General features: G+C 34.5%; 1 protein-coding gene across 2 annotated transcripts; it reads left to right on the forward strand.

Annotated features, from left to right (window-relative positions):
- Positions 1-1644: 1644 nt before the first annotated feature.
- LOC131623419 (probable LRR receptor-like serine/threonine-protein kinase At1g06840) lies at positions 1645-10172 on the forward strand. Of its 2 annotated transcripts, none has more exons than XM_058894430.1 (20): positions 1645-1936; positions 2267-2422; positions 3653-3803; positions 4077-4148; positions 4276-4347; positions 4482-4625; positions 4730-4801; positions 4910-4981; positions 6015-6089; positions 6252-6320; positions 6448-6513; positions 6626-6697; positions 6842-6928; positions 7200-7268; positions 7425-7912; positions 8000-8161; positions 8301-8636; positions 8721-8971; positions 9369-9503; positions 9619-10172. In XM_058894430.1, exons 2-20 carry the CDS (start codon positions 2317-2319, stop codon positions 9967-9969), a joined length of 2850 nt encoding a protein of 949 aa, XP_058750413.1. In that variant the 5' UTR covers positions 1645-1936; positions 2267-2316; the 3' UTR covers positions 9970-10172. The 2 variants fall into 2 exon arrangements, with proteins under 2 accessions (XP_058750413.1, XP_058750414.1); XM_058894431.1 differs by lacking the exon at positions 1645-1936 and adding an exon at positions 1977-2135.
- The last annotated feature ends 3609 nt before the right edge of the window (positions 10173-13781 follow it).

A 13781-nucleotide genomic window follows, 5' to 3' on the forward strand; every position in this document is an offset into this window, starting at 1 on the left:
AGCTGGAATACTAAAGATGGTTACTATCATGGTCGTCTCTTCAAATTAATCGAAATTTATTTTGGAGCGAAGTATGTTGGACGAAGTTGTTGTTATAAACGAAGTTGTGGATTTAGCGCAAAGAAACAAGAAAGATTTGTTTTTCTTTAAAGTCAACTTTGAAAAAGCCTTTGATTGCGTCTCCTGAGATTATTTCTTATACATCCTTCAGAGAATGAACTTTTGTAGTAAATGGATCAAGGCCTGTATATTTTCCAGCTATCTCTCTATTATGATCAATGGAAATCAAACTCTAGATTTTCAAGCAATAAGAGGATTACGCCAAGGAGATCCTCTCTCTCCGTTCCTTTTCATCATAGTTGCGGAAGGTATTGTTGGCTTATAGAGGAATGCTCGCACTAGAGTGAGTTTCACTCCTTCTATAATATCGAAAAATTTGAAAATCAATCTTTTGCAATATGCGGACGATGCAATCATTCTTGTCAAGCCCCTTTGGAAAAATATTTGGGCCATTAAATAAGTTCTTTGCGATTTCGAGTTGGCTTCAGGATTGCAGATAAATCTTCACAAGAGCAAAATCTCTTGGAAATGGTTTAAGGCAATATTTAAGAGGGTCCACTGTTTGTCAAGAGAGATATTGATTTTTAAACCCGATCCATAGGGATGGCAAACAGACCCAAACCCGTGGGGCCCACCCGCACCCGAACCCGAGTCAACGAGTGAAAACCCGAGTTGACTGGGTTTGGGTTCGGGTTCGGGTGCCACCCGATATTTCGGGTGCGGGTTTGGGTAGTGTGAAACCCGCGCCCGAAACCCGAAATCACACCCGAATATATATATATATATATATATATATATATATATATATATATATATATTATATAATATAATATATATATATATATATATATTATATAATATAATATATATAATATATATATATATATATTATATAATATAATATATAATATATATATATATATAATATAATATATTATATATATTATATAATATATATATATATATAATATAATATATTATATATATTATATAATATATATATATATATTATATATATATATATATATAATATTTATATATATATATATATATATATATATATATATTATGGAAAGTTGTAAGAAAATTGTAGGAAAAATATATTTTATATATTTTGTTGCGGGTTTGGGTTTGGGTGAAAAAACCCGAACCCAACGGGTGTGGGCGTGGGTGTTATTTTGTCACCCGAATAACTTATGGGTTTGGGTTCGGGTTCGAGTGGTAATTTCGGGTGCGGGTTTGAGTAGTATAAAACCCGCACCCGCGGGCACCCGTTGCCATCCCTACCGATCCATTTTAAGGTTATTTTTTTTTCACTTTTCTCCTTTCTTTGTATTAGGGTAGAGTACCCTCCCTTTGTACCCACATTAATATAATAGTTGTTTATAAAAAAATTAAAAGAAAAGAAGGAAATATTACATCATACTTTAGTTTTTTAAATTACTAAAAAAAGAATAATATATAAAGAAAATTTGATATCCGAAGAAGTAAATAGAAGGAGAATAAAACAAAAGGAATTAAGACACACACTCTATCTCCTTAACTAGTTGTTGGAAGTTGGAGCTGAAATTGTCCCCTAAAAAGCCTTTTTTTATCTCCATTTTGTTTGATTTATTGTTTCATCCACACTATATCAAATCAACTTCATTCTCCTTTTTCATTCTCATAAAGTCAAAGAAACCAACCCCATTTAAGAACAATAACTCTCCATTTTTTAATCCAAATGGTATTAATCTACTGTACCATTGAAAGTGATGGCTTCTATAATCAACAACACCACCACCTACATTTGTTATGGCGACTCAGTCATAAAGACAACACCCACCTCGTTGATTTTCACATCTTGCCCACGTTTATGCCTCTTTCACTCTCTTTGGTAATAATATAGCACCCCATGTGTTTGGTTTTATTCCGTTTGTGTTGTTAGCTTCAAAGTTTGAGTCTTTTTGCTATTTTGTTTCACTTAAAGACCAAACATAAACACCCCATGTGTTAGTTTTTACTTGGTTTGTGATATTAGCTTCAAAGTTTGAGGCTTTTTTATTTTGGTTTCAGTTTTGCTTCTGTTGTTTCAGGTGGAATTCTGATTTTGTTTGGTATTTAGTTGGTTTTGTGGTTATGTGTTTGTGTAGGGTTGTTTTTGGATTCACATCATTGATTGTTTTCTAAGTTGATTTGTTGCTGTTGCTGTTGTTGTTGTTATCAGGGAGAGATATTTAAAGGGCTGTGTTGTGGTGATTTCTATATATTTCAAGGATGTTTCTCTCAGAAGGTTACAAGCATCAAGTTATTTTCGTTTTATGGTTTTGCTGCTATTTGGTGCTTATTGCTGCACAGGGTAATATCACTGACCCTACAGAAGGTATGTTTGTTTTTCTCCTTTTTTGGCATTTCATGATTACTTTGCTTCTGTTAGGGATGTACTTAAATAATTTTGGATTTGTCTGTTATTCATCCCTCAAGTCTGAAGTCTCCTTGTGTGAGGGAGATGTTAGGGATGTATTGTTAAACTTTTTTTTATGTCTTTTGGCATGTTTGGATTGATTTATTTAAAGCTTATTGACCATCATAATAAACACTTCTTAAAGATTGTTTGAAAGAGTTTGTGGAAAAAACTTATGACATGTCGTTAAGTTGTTCTCAATTTATTTCTGTAAAACTTCCAAGCTAACTAATGAAAACAACCAAGGCCGTCTTAAAGTTTTTGAAGCCTTGTGTAGGCTAGCCACAACAAAATAAATATGGGTAATATGTAGCTACGGTTTAACCGTGACAAATATTTTTATGAGGCTCTATTTAGACACGATTTAACCGTGAAAACTTTTGAGCCCTGTGCGGTAACTCGTCTTGCACGTCTTCAAAGACGGTCTTGAAAACAACTTATAGCTTATATGGAACGAATTTGACTTTATTTTATCTTTTGTTATAGAAATAGTTTATGCATAAATACTTATAAGTTATAACTTAGGCTTTTCCGATATTTGGTTCTTGATAAATTCTCTTTGATGATATTCGAGTTTTTTTGGAAATGGTAGACTAATAGTAATAGTATAGTGGTGCTTTTTGCAAATATGTTCTTTTAGTTAGTTACAATGTTGGTTAGTTTAGGGATTCAGTTGTATGAAAAAACCTTAGATGACTAATTTTTTAACATAAAACCATTTATACATCTTTGTCTAATAGCTTAAGCTTTTGCAATAGTTGATTCATGAGATGGGTTCTAAGCTTCTACGACCAAGTGCTCTTGAGTTTGGTCCATGTCTCCTTCACTAGAAGTAATTGAATTTCAGCACAAGATAGGCGGTCCTATAATTTTCCACATTTTAAGCACAGAGAGCCCTTTTGGATGTGGGGACATGTTAGAAAAATAATATTAAAAATATTCACACGTCTTCACCAAACAGATTTAGCTTTTAGGATAGTTTATTGAAACAAGATCTTTTTTGATGAACGAGTAAAAATACCATATATGCAAAAAACTGGATACTATGAGACTATCTATAAGGCCTTGCTTATACTATCTAATGTTGATTTTGTTTGGCTTTATTTGATATTGTGAAGTTACGATAATTTTGTCTGAATTGGCATGCAGTTGAAGCATTAAAAGCCATAAAAGAAAGGTTGATTGATCCTAATGGAAATTTGAGCAATTGGAGGCGCGGAGACCCATGTACATCTCGCTGGACAGGAGTTTTATGTTTCAATGAAACATTAGTTGATGGCTATTTACATGTTCAAGAATTGTAAGTTTTTTGTCTTCTACTTGACATTTCTGTTTCATAGTTCACAGTTCTTTATGATGAATTTTTCAATTTTATTTCCCCGAGTTAGTATGTCTTCTAATCTCCATTTGACAAGCCATTATCAATCTTATTTGTTCTTTTTTCTTTCTTTCATTTTTTTCATTTCTTTTCCAGAATCAACACTCATTGCAGAGCTACGATTCTTGTTTGAAAATTGAGAATTTTCTTTCCGCTGCTACTCCTTTTTTTATGTTTGTTTTTTCTTGTTTGTAGGCAACTAATGAATTTGAGCTTGTCTGGAAATTTGGCACCAGAAATCGGCAGCTTAGCTTATATGGAAAGATTGTAAGACTATAGCTTCATTTATGTTTGATACAACAAATGTTGTTCGATACTGCTTTGCTTACTTAGTAGTTTTGACTCATCTGAGTGTTTCCTAATTTGCTGATACATGTTTTTCGGTCTTCTAAAGGAACTTCATGTGGAACAAAATAACTGGGAGTATTCCAAAGGAAATTGGCAATATCAAATCTTTAGTCCTCTTGTAAGTCAACCCTTTTTCTTTTGGCATGTATGTTAGTCGCCAATATATGATTAAAGGGCTCAATTATTTTATCGCCTTGGTAAAACAATGGTTCTTTCACATTAACTTTTATTTTTCATTTTCATTTTTTGTAGGCTATTAAATGGAAATCTATTAACAGGTTCACTTCCAGATGAGCTCGGCTTTCTTCCGAACCTTGATAGAATACAAATCGATCAAAATAATATATCAGGATCTCTACCAGCATCATTTGCGAACCTGAACAAGACAAAGCACTTGTAAGGTTCTTTCTGACGAAAATTTAGTTTAAGCATGACCATTGTAATTATTACCATAACAATAGAAAGAAAATAATGTTTCATTTTCCCCCCCAACGGTGCAGTCACATGAACAATAATTCAATTAGCGGGCAAATCCCACCGGAACTCTCGCGATTACCAAAGCTTGTTCACTTGTAAGTTTGTCAGCGGAAGTATCCATTAAGATATTTCTTTGTTTAATTTGAACCTTAGATATATCATGCTTATATGTTTGTTGACAAGGCGTTTCTCTGGAACTGCAGCCTTCTTGACAACAACAATTTATCAGGATCTCTTCCTCCCGAGCTATCCAAACTTCCAAGCTTACTTATACTGTATGGTTTCTTATTCTCTGAGATGTGTGTGTAAAATTCTATTTTAATTTCTCGTTTCAAATGTAAAAAAGCTCACATTCTTTATACTGCTGATGGCATCTTGCTTCTCATCCACGGGGCATTATTAATCTCTGTTATCTGTTTCATTATTTAAACATCTGTGATTTAGACTGTCATGAAGGAGTAAAATATAGAGTAACTACTCAAATAGTAGTACCCGACAAAAAACACGTAGACCCATTTAATCTTTGAGAAATGAAAAATACTAATTGTTTTCCTTACGAATCTCAAACATGTGTCAAATTAATCCCTTTAAGATAATTGTTATGGGCATTTTAGTACTTCTTTTGAAATTCTTCTCAACCAGATTGGTATTTTCATTTCTCAGGGACCAAACAGGTCTCCTTTTTGTCGAGGACCAATTTGCGATTTCACTCTAAAATAAATAAGTGTTAGGGTATCTGGAGGATATCTCATAATTGATATGTTAGGAATAGTTTCCATAGTTCATTTATTGAGTATGGCTCGTATATATATGTAGATTTGGGGTATTATTATAAACTGAACCATAGTATTATATATATATATATATATATATATATATATATATATATATATATATATATATATATATATATATATATATATATATATATATATAATTTTATCACAGAAATAAAACGGAATATAGCTGCTCTATAGTCCCAGATGTAGGCACCATTGACCGAACTGCATTAACAAATATCATCGGTGTTCATTGTCTTTTACTTTTGTTTCTTTAATCTTCTATACTGGTTGCTGTTCTAACTTCATTATATATATCATGATTTTATTTTCTGATTAAATTTCTGGTCATGTTTTATTATAAATAAGAGATCAATACTTTGTCTTTGTGTGGTCTTTGTAACACCTCCTTCACTATAAACCTCTTTTGATGATTACATTACAGCTCTTATATATTTGTTTGTTTGTATCTTTAATGTAGTATAATTAGAATTTTGAAGTGTTGTATTGGATATTCTTGTTTTTGCAGTCAACTTGACAATAATAACTTCGAAGGAAATAGCATTCCAGATACTTATAGCAACATGTCAAAATTGTTAAAGTTGTAAGTGACTTTTGTGATCCCTTGTCTCTAAGTTTATAAGAACAGGGAGTGGAGTCCAGATGCTTATACTAGTTGAGCTACCCCACCCACCCCTGTTAGGAGAAGAATTTGATTTTAAGTTTGGTCATCTAAATGTTGTCATTGGTTTCTTGATATTATCAGGAGCCTTAAGAATTGCAACTTGCAAGGACCAATTCCCGACTTAAGCCGGATACCACACCTTCTTTATCTGTAAGTTAAGTTATCAGTACCAAAAGAGGTTACTGTTCTAGGCAAAGTGCGAAGATTATGATTTCCTGCGTTTTAAAAGATACTAGCCTGTAACTATTTTTAATGAGCATTGTTGTATGTATTTCAGTGACCTCAGTTCTAATCAGTTGAATGAATCAATTCCTTCCGATCTTTCACAAAACATCACAACCATGTAAGATCTCTTTCATTGAAATAATTTGTACTCTATTGATTTTGCATTTAATTATTTGAATTTCATATGTCAATTTTTCCACCTGATTTTTGTCCGCCGGGGTTACATGCAGTGATTTATCAAACAACACACTTACTGGAACCATTCCGTCCTCATTTTCTAATCTTCCAAATCTTCAGAAATTGTAAGTTGTCTTTTGCTTTATCTTTTCCCACCAAATATTGAATTTTGTACTAACTAGTAAGATCCTTTTTTATATTTCTTATTAATCAATCATGTTATAAAATAAATGGTTTCTTACTAATATCATTCTCTGTGGAACTGGTAGGTCTCTTGCAAACAATTCATTGAACGGCAGTGTTCCTTCTACAATTTGGCAGAATAAGACTTTAAATGGAACAGAAAAATTTATCTTGTAAGCTCTAAAGTGATAAGTTCCACAATTTTGTTTTCTTAGCTAAATATGTATGGTGAGTGTTCGTGCTCTTTCATGTGTAGAAAACAAAAGTAATTGAATGTAACCACATGTGTCAATGTCATGTTGTAGATTTGAACCTCGGGGCATATTTTGGGATTTTTTCTATTCTTAGTATATACAATTCAATTGTACTTCCCTCTGAATAGATGCTAGTGAATTCTTTGATTTACATTTTTGATTTTCATAGCCGGTGATTTGAATTTTGCAGGGAGTTGGAAAATAATCAATTCACAACTGTATCAGGCAGTCTTGATCTTCCTCCAAATGTCACAGTCTTGTAAGGTTCTTAACTTTCTAAGCAGTTTGTACTAAAAGCATTTAAATGCCTTGTGTATTTCTCTGAAGATCAAGCATCGAGCACTAGATTCAGCATTTGTACTCAATAGTTTTTAAATAGCTTCCACGTTGCTATCTGAAAATAATTGTCTTTCAGGCTTCAAGGGAATCCTCTATGCTCAAATAACAGCCTGAGTCAGCTCTGTAATTCTGAAAGTGTTAACAGCGCAGATGGTCTAACTCCAACAAACACCATTGGCTCGTGTCCTGCTCAATCGTGTCCACCACCTTATGAGTACTCTTTGGATTGTTTCTGTGCAGCCCCATTGCTTGTTGATTACCGACTGAAAAGTCCTGGGTTTTCAGATTTCCTTCCATTTATTAATGAATTTGAGGTGTACCTCACTACCGGTCTCACTATAAATACGAGTCAGCTAAACTTTACTTTTTGGTGGGAGGCAGGACCTCGACTGCGAATGAACTTGAAGTTTTTTCCTGTATATCTTGGTCAAAATAGTTCTCATACTTTCAATGGTACCGAGGTCTCACGAATTAAAAGCATGTTCACAGGATGGAATATTCCTGACAGTGATTTGTTTGGGCCCTATGAATTGATCAACTTCAATATGGGTATTTACCAGAATGGTAAGTCTCACAAACTACGCATGAATATTATGAATTTCAAATAAAATCTCTATTAGGGTTAATGCATATTGCTCGTTATTGTTGCAGTAACTGCCACCTCTTCAAAATCAAGGATAAGTACAGGAGCAATAGTCGGCATAGTCTTAGGAGCAATTGCATGTGCAGTGACGTTGTCTGCGATTGTTACTCTTCTTATATTAAGAACAAAATTCAAAGATTATCGTGCAGTTTCCAACAAACGGCGTCACGGTGAGTTCCTTATCACGAATCAGCAAGTGTATTGTTATTTTGTTCCTTATCGAAATCTGAAAGTGGTGCTACAAATTTACTGTTACAGACGATGTTTGATTGGTTATCAAGAATAACATAGCTTCTTATTTATGAACAGTGTCTAAAATCTCGATAAAAATTGATGGCGTAAGGGCCTTCACTTACGGAGAATTGTCCTCTGCTACAAGCAATTTTAGCAGCTCTGCTCAAGTCGGACAAGGGGGATACGGGAAGGTTTATAAAGGTATAATTTCTGACGGCACAGTTGTTGCCATAAAACGTGCACAGGAGGGGTCACTGCAAGGTGAGAAGGAGTTCCTTACAGAAATATCACTACTATCGAGGTTACATCATCGCAACCTTGTCTCTTTGATTGGATACTGTGATGAAGAAGGTGAACAGATGCTGGTTTATGAATATATGCCAAATGGAACACTAAGGGATCACCTTTCTGGTACATTTGAATTTCTCGTTTTCTATTTTCCCGATATTGTATGTTAACTTATGATTTAGTAACATCGTATGCTGTTCTACACAGTTACATCAAAAGAACCTCTGACTTTTATCACGAGATTGAAGATCGCACTAGGGTCAGCTAAAGGTCTCATGTATCTACATAATGAAGCTGATCCTCCCATATTTCATCGGGATGTCAAGGCCAGCAACATATTATTGGACTCAAAGCTCGCTGCAAAGGTGGCAGATTTTGGACTTTCACGGCTTGCCCCAGTTCCAGATATGGAAGGCATTGTTCCTGGTCATGTATCTACAGTGGTAAAAGGGACACCGGTAAGACTTTCATAGTTGGATTTAACTTATTTGGGTTTATCTATTGACATAAACACTTGTAAGACTATTTGGGGGAAGCATATGGAAGAACCTTATTATGATATGCCTATAAGCTGTTTTTAGCTTATTTTCATAAGCTCTCTAAGATAGCTTATGAAAACAACTTATAAGTTATCTGAAAACAGTTTGATATTATTTTATCTTTTGGTATAGAAATAACTTATACATGAACACATGATAAGTGCTTTTGCTATAAACGCTTAATTAAAATGTTTATTAGATAAACATGCAGCCAAAATAGTGTGTGCGAGTGTGTGTTGGAAGCTTTATTTTATTTTTTCAACGAATATTTATCTTTTGTTAATCTTTTCCCCATCCCTCAATTTAAAATATGCAGGGTTACCTTGATCCGGAGTACTTCTTAACTCACAAGTTGACCGACAAAAGTGATGTTTACAGTCTTGGTGTTGTGTTTCTTGAACTTTTGACCGGAATGCATCCTATCTCACATGGCAAAAATATTGTTAGAGAGGTATTTGCTTGACTAAGTTTCTCTCCCGATTCTCTTTTGTCTGTAAATTTCCATATGTCAAGATATCAAAATAATGCAATGCGGGACGGGAATTCTTATCAATGTCTTTTTTCAGGTCAATATTTCGTACCAAGCCGGTGTAATATTCTCAATCATCGACGAGCGAATGGGGTCTTACCCATCCGAGCACGTAGAGAAATTCTTGACATTGGCCCTCAAGTGTTGCAACGACGAGCCAGATAATCGACCTAAAATGGCAGAAGTGGTTAGAGAGCTTGAAAACATATGGAATGTAATGCCAGAATCAGATACAAGAAAAGCCGAATCTATAACGAGTGTGAGTGATTCAAGCAAAGCAATGAGTACACCATCTTCATCATCTGCTATAAGGACTTCTTTTGTATCAGGTGATGTGTCTGGTAGTGACCTTGTTAGTGGAGTAATACCAAGCATCAAGCCAAGATAGAATTACACACAGGAGTTGAAAAATATTAGGTTTAGATAGTATGGTCCATCTTATATGAATTGAATAATGAGACTATTATTGATTTGTCACTAGGTTTCATCTTCACCCTTTGTATTGTTATTTTTGTACAATCTGATATACTGATAGAAGAACATGGGATTGAATTATTGTATATAACATATCTGATTTTCACATCATATAAACTAATGAGTTGTTAATGTAGTGCAATTTTATTTTATTTTGGCGTTAAAAAGCTAGCTACAAAATTCACAACTTCTCTTGTCAACTACAACCAGGGGTGTTCAAAATTAAATCGACTCAATAGAAAACCACAAAAATGAACCACACCAAATCGAAAACGCAGAAAACCGCATATGGTTAGGATGTGTTTGAGCAATTTTTAATAAACTGTGCGGTTCGGTTTGCGGTTTATATTTTACAAACCGAACCAAATCGCATTATGTTACAACCCTGAACTTCAATTAACCTATATTCAACTTAAACTCAAACTTATTATGCCTTAGCCTTACAATTACGAATGATTTTCTTTTCCAGTCTTCTCAAATCTCTCCTAGTGGTATTGTGCCTTCTTCTCATCTTCTTTTTCAAATATATATCACCTCTTCTTTTTTAATTTTTCATCTCTTAAGTTCTTTCTTTTTCATCTTATTATTTTTATTCTATTGTTCTTTTTTCCAATTACGTTTTTAATGTTCCTCTTATCTAATCTCTCATCTCTTCTGCTCTTTCTTTTTCATCTTCTCTAATCTTTCATCTCCTCTTTTTTTCTATTTCATTATAATGTTTTTGATATTGTCTTATGCTACTATTTTATGTTTTTTATTCCACTTTTATCTAATCTTATTTTTGTATATTAAATGGAAAGTTGTTATCCAAATATGATGAATTTTGTTATTATTTGATAACGCATAAATGACTAAATACAAAGTTATGTTGTAATCTATATGTGTATGTATGATTCGATAATTTTTTGTAAAAAACCAAACCAACCCAACCCAATCCACATTTGTTTTGTTTGGTTCACTTTATTTCTAAAAGCCAACTAAAACAAACCGAACCACACACTTTTTTCTCTCGCGGTTCAGATGATTTTTTACGTCAAAATCACTCTAACCGCACCACAAACACCCCTAACTACAATTACATCTACACATACTATGTTAATCAATAATCAATCTATCAATATCTATATAGTATATAAATGATACATATTTGATACATAGACACACTCATGCATTTTGCAGTAGATAAATAGAATTACTCCTAAGTGGTTGAAAAACACCTTATTCTAAAATATATTTTCGGATTCATCCTGATCACACCAAAAGACATTCTAAAGTGAATCTCACTCTATGTTTTCCAAAATTTAGTCCATATATGTATTTCCGGATTACTCACACACCCCATACATTCCTCATTGAAACACTCTCATTTTCACATAAATTGATTTGGAGATGCATCTCCGTATATACCAAACAAAATTCGGAGATGTATTTCTTAAAATTGCACTAGACATTAATTTTTAGCTTGTTTTAGAGATACACTGATGTAATTGACGAAATATTATAGTTATACTATCATATTCAACTTTGTATAAATTAAACCATACACTTATCAAATAATATGGAAATGACATATATAAATGAATAAATCTGTAATGCATAATGAAATAAAAATAAAATACAACCGATAATAGTGTTTCTAATACAAATACTATATACTACTGCATATGTCAGACCCATCCCCCATGTTCTTACGCTGCCTCCTATACTGCAATGCCTTCCATGCCTCCTCCATGATGGCATCTAGAATGTCCCTCGCTTCAGAGCCTTCCGAAAAGACAATTTTATCTATACCGGTCTGTGCCGTATCTACGATACGTCGACATCTAAGCAACACATCAATAATATGATCTGCCCTAGCCTCCTCTCATATATTATCTCTTGATGAACTGGCCTAGGTGGGTTATCCGGAGCATCTAGCATCATATAAAAATGTGACACCCTGAAATACCAATGGTATATCCGTGTGCAACACTCTAGACGATAGGAGCTATGGTACTCTGTGCCTCATCCAGTACCTGATGATTAAGATAATCATCAAACATGACATCTACATCTCTATATGGTATAGCGAGAGGGGCATAATCAGAGGGGTCTTTGGGAATTAACTACATGTAGCCGAACTATCATATGACGCGCACAGGCAAATGTGGATACAACAAATATGACCGGCAAGTCAACCATCCAGAGTAGAAGACTATGTCCTCCAAGGGGCACGTCTCATAGTGATCTATGTATGCTTGGGAGTGTATATCCTCTACTACCAAGTGGTTATGGTACATTCTGAATGACTCTGTCGCCTGATTCCCACTGAGTGCGATGAATGCAGAAATAATTGGCATGTCCTTAGTGTAGGTCAGAACACATGACCGACCAAATATGCATGGGAAGTTTTGGTGGATCCAAACATGAAAATGGCACATATGAATCATTAAGATTTTTGTAGCAGAAGTTTTATGAAAATGACACACAAACACTAAAAGATGCAGAAACATTACCATCAACAGTGTGATGCTGCGTGTCATTTGTTTGGTCTTTCACATATAATCTTCAGCTAACTTGGACTACAAGTAGACAAAACAAGCAACCCTCCAATTTTACTCATGGATCCACTCCAAGTTAGAGAAGTATCTCAGGTAGACCACTTCCACATAAGTGGCACTCTTGTTCACAAAAATGGACGTGGAAACCAAGTACAACAGGTATGCTCTCAATGCATATGCTATATGGTGCATAACCTGCTCATCATCACCAGCAGTTTGCCCTACCGTAAGCAATTATGTGTATACAACTTTTCAAGGAATTGAAACCTAGCATGGCACCCTTGGGTGACTTCTAACTCCTGTAGGGCATCCCTTGGGTGAGCTCCCAAATAGTCCACCACCATAACCACTACTTAATATATGATAATCCCGCTATGGTCTAATAGTCCTTCACTGATTGAAAGATGCATCAATCATGGGACATCATCTAGTGTGATGGATATCTCACTATGTCATGTGGAAAATGAAAAGATGAAGTCTCCAAGTGCCATCTCTCTATATGACGCAGACAATATAACATGGTTAACTGTAACATAACTGATCCTGCGCAAGTCTTCTAACCCCTGATAGATGCATTACATCCCAAAACCACTACTCAACAGAGTGCGGCAGTCCTGTAATCTTTTGGCCAATGGTTGATGAATTTCAAAGCATCACGATTCTGAGTTCTAAGAAGCTGGTACATGGCATTCCCAAGATTGTGAGGCCTAATAAGTCATGTGAGATATGCATGAAAGGTAAGCAACCTAGATTGCCATTTGCATCATAAGTGGTTCCAAGAGCAAAACATGCTTTGGGAGTTCTGCATTCTGATGTGTGTGGGCCATTCCCAGAACCTTCACTTGGAGGAAACAAGTATTTTGTGTCATTTATGGATGAGTTCACAATAATGACATGGGTATCAATCATCAAGTTTAAGCCTGAGGTGTTTAATGAGTTTCAGAAGTTCAAGGTGAAGGCAGAAAGACATAGGGGTTAGAAGTTGAAGATTCTTAGAATCGATGTTAGAGGTGAGTATAACTTTACAGAGTTCAGATATTTCTATGAAGAAAATGGAGTTAAGCATGACGTGATTGCTCCGTATACTCCATAACACAATGGTATTGCTGAAAGAATAAATCGTACTTTGCTTGATATGACAAGGAACATGGTAAAGGAGAAGAATCTACCTTATTCGTTGTAGGGA

This window comes from Vicia villosa, unplaced genomic scaffold (assembly GCF_029867415.1).
Source record: "Vicia villosa cultivar HV-30 ecotype Madison, WI unplaced genomic scaffold, Vvil1.0 ctg.000063F_1_1_1, whole genome shotgun sequence".
In the NCBI taxonomy this organism is placed as follows: domain Eukaryota; kingdom Viridiplantae; phylum Streptophyta; class Magnoliopsida; order Fabales; family Fabaceae; genus Vicia; species Vicia villosa.